The following is a 9,562-nucleotide window of genomic DNA, read 5'->3' as shown; positions in this document are numbered from 1 at the left end:
AAAAAAAAGAAAGTGTTTTTGCACTTATCGGTTCACTTCCATCAGTTATTTATCTATTTCCGTAACACTGTCTTTCAAAAAATGAAGTGGATTTATTATAATAATAGTAAAGACAATACAAAATAAAATATAAAAAAAAATAACTTGGGAAGGATTGAGATAAGTCAATAAAGTAAAATAAAAAAATAAAATAAAATGATAAAGTAACTTGATAAAATATAGAGGATGCTTCAAGAATTATATAGGTAACAAATTCTCATTATAGATATAAAAATAATACTATCACCAATATTATTCAAGTTTATATGATCCCTGCCTTGTTTTATAGGCGTTCTATTGTTTAATATTCAATTATAATAATGTGTTCATGACCACTTCTTTTAATAAATGAATCGAATCAAGTCGAATTTGAGTTTGACTAAGCAATTTGTTGAGTAGTTTTGTTTACTTTCAATCCTATTTCCCATGGCTTGTGATTCTTTAGTACTGCTTTCCAAGAACCCATTCAAAGTAGCGGACGCGTGCTGCTAGTTTCTCCAAAAGTGGATGGTCTGCTACTTTGTCTACAAATGCAATTTCTACACTCAATTCAAAGGCACAGTAGACTAAATAATTAATCAGATCAGGATCCTCCTGCTAGTGCTTGGACAATCAGTGGAGTCAATGAAATATACCGTCCACACACAAGAAGCAGAGATAGGGAGAGAGAGAGATTACTTCAGTCCATCAGTATATTCTTCGCTGGTCCACATTATGTCTTTTAATCCAGACGAGAAACTTTTGTAGAACTGCCATATGACCAGAGCATTGATAACCAAATCAATAAATAGCAAAAACTTGGCTATTAAAATAATTTTGCAACATTCTTCAATTTAGTTCAGACAGAAGAGAGGAAAAATGTAATATAGAAACTCTTCACATACTTGTTTACCATATTTTTCACTTAAAAGTCTAAAAACTTGAGAAAAATTAAGCCAGTATTGTATTAGATTCAGTTGTGTGCAGCATTTACCATATATTTTTTATATGATGAATATTATTGATTCAAGAATTATTTTTGCTTCCTTTCTTTTCCTAAGCAAACTAAACAAAGCTAAAAAAAAAATTATGTAGAAGAAAAGTCGGCATGCCTTGTGAAACTCCAATGTGTCACCGCCAGTTTTCCGAAGCTCTACCATGTGCAAGGAAGGAGCCACCTCAAACACCTGAAGTTGAGAATACATCAATTGCACACAGTATTCTGGTATGGTACCATAAAACTTTTAAGCAGCAGCCGCTAGCGTTTTTAGTTTACATTATCAGAAGAATAACAGCATACCTCAGTTGCAACAGCGAGGTGGCCTTTTCTTCCAGTTTTGTCACCTTGTAACTTCATCTGCAATTGTTGGAAATTAAGAAACATGTGCACATAGGAATTTCTAAGTGTAGAACTTTCAGTTCAGAATGAAATAACTTGGACACAAAAAACTACGTCAAACAAAGCAAATCCAATCAATATGAACTTACCCAAAAGAAATTCAATCAATATGTCTAATGTAAGAATTATTACCTTGTAGTTTCTCTTGTGTACATTAAAGCCAAGAGGCTTTGCAGCTTCCTCAATTTTAGACATGATTTCATTTGCAGGATGCTGGGAAGTGAAACGGGTTTCTCGTTTCACAAGACCCTGTAAGTTATATTTATAAATACATAGTGAGGATCATTACACATTAAAAACAGATATCCATAATACATATAACATAAATCTGTATAGAAAGTGCCATCCACCTGAAAAATTAAACTACCATGGTTATCTGAGTCTCAGGATGATTTTGCCTGTGGCGAGATAAAATAGATTTCCACAATGGGTTTCCAAAAAGACCAAGAAAAATCCCAAAGCACCAATATGATGCACCATTGATAATTCACTCTCCCGAAATTTCACATGATGACACATCAATTCCAATAGTAATATGCATGACCAGAAAACAGAGAAATTTTACATACATACATACCGTCTGCTTCTCGAACAAATTTTCAAGACTAAAACCCCGGGACATAGATATAAGCTCAAAGGCATTCATGGATACAGGTCTCTCCTTTCTTTCTGTAACAAGATGTTCCTGCAGAATAAGCATATATAGAACAAATTTCAGGAGGAACTTGGCCTCATATTTATGCTTGCAGATGGACTACTTCGTTAGTTTATAACATGCCATGGGAAGAAACCAAAAAACTTCAGTGCAAGATCCGAGCAATGGAACTAGGACAGTGAACTAATTTTTATTAAAAGTCAGTAACTAGCACATTAACCGGACATCTTCACTAAGGGAAATAAATGGAAAACAGGACCAAGAAGTCTTACCTCTGAGTCATTGAATACAGCATCTACATCATCAAGATTTACATTCTGCTGCTCCTCAGAGTATGCTGCCTTGTACCCTTTCTTAAACCATTCATCTTCCAAGATTTCAGGAATTGTTATCCGCTGACATATAGCACCACAATTTTAACAAAAAGAATGAATGCTATGAATGTCGTATCTTAAACATTTCATATACCCTTGCTCACCTAACCTATCTACAATGTAATAAAATTTCGGAAATGAGAGGATAGAAAAGACGGTAAATAAATTTCTCATAAGAAAAGCTGTGGAGCTCACAGTAAGAGGGTTTGGATCAAGAATACGCTTTATCAGTTTCTTTGCACCAATTGAAAAATATGATGGGCATGTGAAGTCAGCCTTGCAAATCTGAAGTTCAAAAGAATGTGACGACGAGACAAATGAGATTCTCACTGTTCAAAAAGGGATACAAAATCTAGAAAGACTTACTTTTTTATACAAAACAGCGAGATTTGGTTCATCGAAAGGCAAGTACCCAGCCATAAGAACAAAGAGAATGACCCCACAAGACCAAATATCAAATGCTGTACCATCATAACCTTTATCATTTAGCACCTAATACAACATCATCACATGTCAGAAATCAAATACAGAGTTTCACTAATTTATTCTATTAGATTCATAAACTTGTAGGTAGATACCTCGGGAGCAACATAATTGGGGGTACCACAGGTAGTATGAAGCAGCCCATCCTCCTGCAATAAGAGAAATTTAACTAAGGTCTGTCTTCATGATGTATAATGCTCCCCCCCCCCCCCCCCCCCCCCAAAAAAAAAAATAAATCACCCATTCACCTGGGAAAAGTAACACAGTTTTCACTAACAAAAACAAAAAAGTGAGCCCCATGTAATCTATATGGAAACTAGTATGACTAAAGATGAGACAAATATTCTATATAAAAATATGAAAATATACAGGCTCATGAGAGCTTTCCAAGTTTTTTACCACAAAATAACTAAGAACGAGTGCTCACAATATCGTAAAAAACTCAATACCACCATCCAAAACTCTAAAACTCAACTAGCTCACAGCTCTGGACGAGGCGACGAAATAAGTGATCAATTGACTCAGTAAAAGTAGGAAATATCTGAGCAAATTATGAAAACTCTAAATTCTGTTTTAAAACTTAGCCTAATCACTAGTTTGAATGAGCTAATGAGGTTTGAGTTAAAGCAATCCAATCCTTTGACAATGCAATTAAAGGAAAACCAAAACCAAGTTGTTAAAGCAGTGCTAATAATATTAAACGGAATTTATCCAAAAGAATTCAAAGAGATCCACAGGTCTTCTTTGCCTCCTCTGTAGTCGAGAAGGAGAAGGCAATGACAGAAACATATCCAGGAAGACTGGCTCTGGAATTTCCTTATAAGCTTGAATTTCAATTCAAGTTCTAGTAAAGACAACGGCAAATATTGACAACAGGGGACAACTCTTTTTAAATAAGTGAAAAAGTGATTCAATCAAAGAAAGAGAGAGAAAGGTTCAAGAGCATGTATACAAGGTATTCCTAGAGTATGGATGGCATGGTACTTATATCATATTACAACATGCCATGTAATTAAAATTTCTTATGCAAGCATACTCAAAAAAATAAATAAATAAATAAATCTTATGCAAGCATCATTAGTTGGCATGCCATCCTATAATAGGATGGGAGTACCACGTGTCCATACTCCAGGAGTTACTTACTCCTTTTGCAACATGTTAATGTGACATATTCAAATAGGATCTGGTCCTTCATGATAAAGTTCCCGGTATTCATGAGATGTTCTTCTGTTAGGTATCAGAGGACAAAGCTTTGACATGATTCGCCTAAGAGAGTTGACAATTGCAGCTAAAGCGGAACCCCACAAAAGAGGCTAACGTAATGTATACTGCATTATGTCTGCTTCTTTCAAAGGGAAAAAAGAATGATGTATGAGAGGTTTCAAAAGTACAACAAAAAGGGCTTTCCTCTGAAGAAATGTGGAAAGTAAAAAAAGTAAGATGGGAGGGAAGTAGGATAGAAATTTTCACTCCAACCATAAGACACCCTTTCTTCCCTAAAAATTGAACCTAGGTTTGTGGGCATTTGTAACCACTTATAGATTAGAAGTTACTTCAAATATCTCAGCAGCTTTAATACAGGAATGAAAACCTAACCCAAACAGTGAAAGCCAATGGTAAAAGAAGTACACCTTTAGAATCTAGGGAATAGTGGAACACCACTTACCCGTACATGCTGTGAGATCGCACTCAATCCAAAATCTGAAACTTTAAGGACACCATATGAGTCTAGAAGAAGATTCTCAGGCTGCAAATGATGCAAAACACTACATTAATGATCATTCACAACCTACTGAATTAATTACCTAAGAAAGATGAGATCATTTCTGAAAACACCTGGTAAGCACTATGTCGAAGCAGAAAGGTTAGGAAGTTTGTTAAACCTTCAAATCTCTGTGGTACACGCCTCTACTGTGGCAGTAATCCACAGCATTAATGAGCTGTTGGAAATATCTCCTGGCCTCATCCTCTTTAAGTCTCCTATGCTTGGCCTGAATCAGAGAACGAATAGGGGAATTTGTTGTGTAAATAGAAGAATACTAACCACTGGTTGGTGATTACACATACACGAACCCAACATGAAACTTGTCAATATGACACCAATGCTAAAATCACGAGGGAATTTTAGGTGGGCACACTCACAAGAACAGTGCCTGTGAACATTGGTTTTCCTCCCATGATTTTAGCAGCTCTCGACCACAAAATATAAATACCATGGGATGCACATATAACATCATCCAATTATATAGTTCAATTTCTTACTATTTGGTCAAAGAGCTCGCCACCACCAACAAATTCAAGAACGATGTAGATCTTTGATTTGCTTGCCATAACCTATGCATGAGAACAGAAGACATGAGTTCAAAAATATATGTTGAAACCATCTTCACTACTGTGCAACTAGGAGTGAATTGCACATTGACAACTCTTAGCATATGATGCCCACAATAGAGTAGATGCATGTCTAAGCATTTGTGTGCTTTTTGATTTTATATGCAAAAAGGGAAAATTGTGTTCTATTGATAACCTTTCCAAATTCCCAATGCCTGATCTGTATGTTCAACAACAATGCGGAGAACATCCGACCTAAATGCAGTCCACATTGATGAAACCCACAACAAAAGCTTTCAGTTAGCCTAAGGTGGTGGGGGGATAGAAGGGGGGGGGGGGGGGGGGGGGGAGGAGAGAGAGAGAGAGAGTTAAAATTAATCGTTCCACCCAAGAAACTGCACTTTGCCACTTGATTGACATTTTACTTGTAATTCTCCAATGCAAAAAAAATAGTATTTGAGCCCAACCCACTGTGTGATGGCTACACCTTAAAGTAAAGGTTAAAGCTCAAAGTTCGAATTTCAGAAGTAAACCCATTTAAGAAAATTCTCTCTACCATTTATTTAATCAACCAATTCTTATTAAATCAGCGGCTGTCCCAAAAAATAAAACTGAAATGAAGATTTGAATTTATTCAGTTAATTAGTACCCAGCACTCACTCTCATGTGAGTTAGATTTTCTTTTAAGACATTGGCCCAACTTATAGAATATTTTCTTTTAAGGAGTTGAACACCTATTTTTCATCCATATCTTTGCAAATGATACACTGAAGCTTATATCTAGCAACAATTTTATTAGCACGGTAGCAATATTTCAAAAGGAGTGGTAGTTTGAGGGGTGGTGAAGTGTAATTTTCCGCATATTTAACATTCTCATAATTCTTACCACAATAAAAAATAGAAATAAACTGAATATAGAAACAACATTTTGCAAAATATTACCAATCAATTGATATAAATCGTGCTATTCAGTTCCTTTGAACAAGCTGTTCAGTTCTACTCTTTATTTGACCACAACGTAAATTAATTTGTGTGTAAATAAACCAGAATGCACTTTGTTGAACAAACCGTGCCAAAATGACCCCAACCAAAAAAAGGAAAAAGTAAATTATATTTGGAAAAAAAATCAAAAGAAGGGAAGAAATACAAGTAAGTGCAGGTACCTCAAAAAGTTTAACAACATTTGGATGCTTGATCAGCTTCATTATCGAAATTTCTCTTTTTAGCTGCGAAAATATGCATCAACAACAATTAAAAATAACATCCTCTGTTCTGGGTTTAACAGTAATTAATCATTTATACAATACAAGATTATTCTAACCTTGCGAAGCAAGTAGAACGTGAAAATACTAAATATTAAACAGGGAATACCATTTTACACCATCTATTACAGGTAGTTTAGCTATCAGAGGAGAATAGAACCTCCAAACGCATCCATAATCAGTTGTAGACCTTTCAAGAGCAACTATTGCCACCACACATGCACAATGTTGGGTCCCATGAGTGAGACGTGGCACTAAGCCGTAGACGCACATTGGCATGCGAGGTCCCACCTTTACAAGACGTGGCACCAGGATCACATTTACAACACCCAAATATGTACTGTAGAGATGTAAATCTTAACGTCTTGACTAATCATAATTCAATGGAAAACAGATAGAAAACAAACAATAAATCGTAGAAGTTTTAGAGTAAGATAAAAGCTGTTACATGTTCGACCATCTTGTGACGGAGGACTTGGTTGCGGTCGAGGATTTTGATGGCAACGCAGTCACCAGTGTTGACGTTAGTGGCGAACTTGACCTTGGCAAAGGAACCCTCACCCAGGGTCTTACCCAGCTCGTAGTTCCCGACACGTGTCCTCGTCGCCTGTTTCTTCTTCAAGCTCATCTTCTCCCCCGCTGCCCAATAAAAAATCAGCAAAAAACCGAATGTCCAGTGGTTGTCAAGGGGGAAGCTCCCGCGGGGTGTAGTTGCAGAACGCAATGCCAGAGCTGCAGCAAGATGTGCGCGTTTTTTAATATGATGGAAGGATGATGCTCAGTGAACCGACAGTGTACCGATAAGCCCGATCATGATAAAATGACACATGGAGAAGCCAGACTGGGTCCCGCTGATTAAGATGCATGGCCCCCTGGTGCCGCTGCTCCCCGCTGGCCCCACTCAAAATTTCTGCATGTTCGGTGGTCGAGGTATTCCATTACATTATTATTGATTGAGTTAGTGCGGCTTGGAGTATGTGATAATTTAGATTGTTTTGGATGGAAGTAGAAAATTTAATAAAATTTTATTAGAATATTATTTTTTATATTATTATATTAAAATTTAAAAAAATTAAATTATTTATTATATTTTATATGAGAATTTAATAAAATTGTAATGATAAGATGAGATGAAACACTTTTGTTAATTAAACAAGGCTCTAATTTCATTTAGATAATAAAAATATTTCATGTTATCTTATTTTATCTCATCTCATAATTATATTTTTTTAAATTTTCATAAAGAATATAATAAAAAAATCAAGTTTTTCAAATTTCAAAATAATAATATTATAACAATAATTTATTTAATTTTCATCTCAACTATTTAAAATATATTATATCAATTAATATAATTAAGTATTACAAAAATTAGTATTTTTTTAAAGACAAAATATTTTTCTTCATCTTATATTTTATTAATCAATTTTAATTAGATTCGTTAATGAAACGACATTTTTAATTATTTATGTGTAGAATAACTTAAATTCCATCATATCAACAGGTGTTATATTATGTTGTATTTCAAATGACACTACCCAAGTTTAGTATTATTTTTGTCTAGTTAATATTATTTTAAATTGTTTTTTTAACTCTATAATTGAGTGCACATAAACTAATGACTTAGATTGAAGATACAAGTTATGAAAAGATACACACTCATTTTGACATTCAAGTTGTAAATGAGGCCAATTTTATAAAATTTTCATACTTTTATAACTATTCTAAAAATTATTTTTATAAAAGTTATTTCTTGATTTAAATTATAGAAAGTCTTCAAACAAAAAGGAGAAGTTAGATTTTAAAGACCCAAATTCGAATCACTCTTCTTCCATTCAAGTATTCAACCATCCAATACAAGATAAATGAAATAATGTTTGGACAAGAAATTATTCAAATATTAACAATTAAGTAAAGAGTCACACTAACTATAAGGACAGTTATACAAAAATATTATAAATCGACGCGTAGGGGTGAATTCAAAGTTTGTTTTAACTCATATTAATTTATTTCATTTCATTATTATAATTTTTTTAAATTTTTACATATAAGGTCATAAATAATTAAATTTTTTTAATTATAAAATAATAATAATATTAAAACTTTTTCATTTAAAACATTTTCATCTTATATTACTATCCAAACCTAACCTTGCTTTATTTACTTTTCGTGAAGGATGGTGCTACACGCACCGCTAGTGGCTCCCGTTGGTAGTTACTGCTAGGCAAAATAATTTTTTTAAATTATTTTTTAATACTTTTAAATATTTTAAAAATATATAAAAAATTTATAATGATATTAAAAAACTTTTTTAATTTTAAGAAAAAGGAAAGAAAAAAAATCCAATGGTGACCCCCAGCCACCAGCGGTGGGCAAAGCCTTTCCCTTTCGTGAAAGTTTCCATGTTCCAATCATTTTGGCTTGAGTACTTTTGTTCTGTTTTTTTCATTGAATAATGATATCTATAATATATTTTATAATGAGGATATTTTTATAAAATTATATTATTTTTATAATATATTTTTTATTTTTTAAAAGTATTATTATATAAAATATCGTGAAAAGTTATTATATTTATAAGTTTTCTGATCGATTTATTTGCTTGGTCTACGATACAGTGCACTGCAATAATTGAGTAATTGAGACGTCCAAAGAAGAATTATTGACTGGCCAACCTTTTATCTTCTTATATCGACGTGGAAAGGTCCACACATTTTGAGTGGCAGAGACCCATCCTTTTGTTGCCGACATGGCAGCCTATTTGGCCCAGAGGGTATTGTAGTGAGATTGACCTAGTAGAATCTAAGCACCGACATATTCACGCATCTAGATTCCAACACCGGCCACAATATTACAATCTAAGGGCAGGGCATTCACATTGACTTTGTTAAATTTATTTTTAAAATTTGATAATAAATATATATTTTTCATAAATTTAAAATCTTTTTATCTATAATTTCACATTAAATTAATTATTAGATTTATCAAAATAATAATATAATATTATTTTTTAAATAATAATATTTTTAATTTTTTTTTC

The 9,562-nt window shown here is 33.5% G+C and overlaps 1 protein-coding gene across 4 annotated transcripts; it reads right to left on the bottom strand.

Annotated features, from left to right (window-relative positions):
• Window positions 1-229: 229 nt before the first annotated feature.
• Window positions 230-7,323, bottom strand: LOC122300076 (CBL-interacting serine/threonine-protein kinase 9-like). 4 transcript variants are annotated; one of them, XM_043110454.1, is made up of 16 exons: window positions 6,971-7,114; window positions 6,683-6,813; window positions 6,424-6,486; window positions 5,192-5,263; window positions 4,813-4,920; window positions 4,596-4,676; window positions 3,025-3,078; window positions 2,813-2,938; window positions 2,642-2,731; window positions 2,345-2,467; window positions 1,995-2,102; window positions 1,550-1,666; window positions 1,319-1,375; window positions 1,131-1,205; window positions 718-788; window positions 230-578 (listed from the first exon to the last, which is right to left on the bottom strand). In XM_043110454.1, exons 2-16 carry the CDS (start codon window positions 6,692-6,694, stop codon window positions 506-508), a joined length of 1,230 nt encoding a protein of 409 aa, XP_042966388.1. In that variant the 5' UTR covers window positions 6,695-6,813; window positions 6,971-7,114; the 3' UTR covers window positions 230-505. The 4 variants fall into 4 exon arrangements, with proteins under 4 accessions (XP_042966388.1, XP_042966387.1, XP_042966389.1 ...); XM_043110453.1 differs by lacking the exon at window positions 6,683-6,813 and having other exon boundaries at window positions 6,971-7,323; XM_043110455.1 differs by lacking the exon at window positions 6,971-7,114 and having other exon boundaries at window positions 6,632-6,725.
• Between the last annotated feature and the right edge of the window lie 2,239 nt (window positions 7,324-9,562).

The sequence above is a fragment of the Carya illinoinensis genome, chromosome 2, assembly GCF_018687715.1.
Source record: "Carya illinoinensis cultivar Pawnee chromosome 2, C.illinoinensisPawnee_v1, whole genome shotgun sequence".
Classification (NCBI taxonomy): domain Eukaryota; kingdom Viridiplantae; phylum Streptophyta; class Magnoliopsida; order Fagales; family Juglandaceae; genus Carya; species Carya illinoinensis.
The sequence above is the reverse complement of the archived record's forward strand: the minus strand, read 5'-3'. Positions and strand labels throughout refer to the sequence as shown.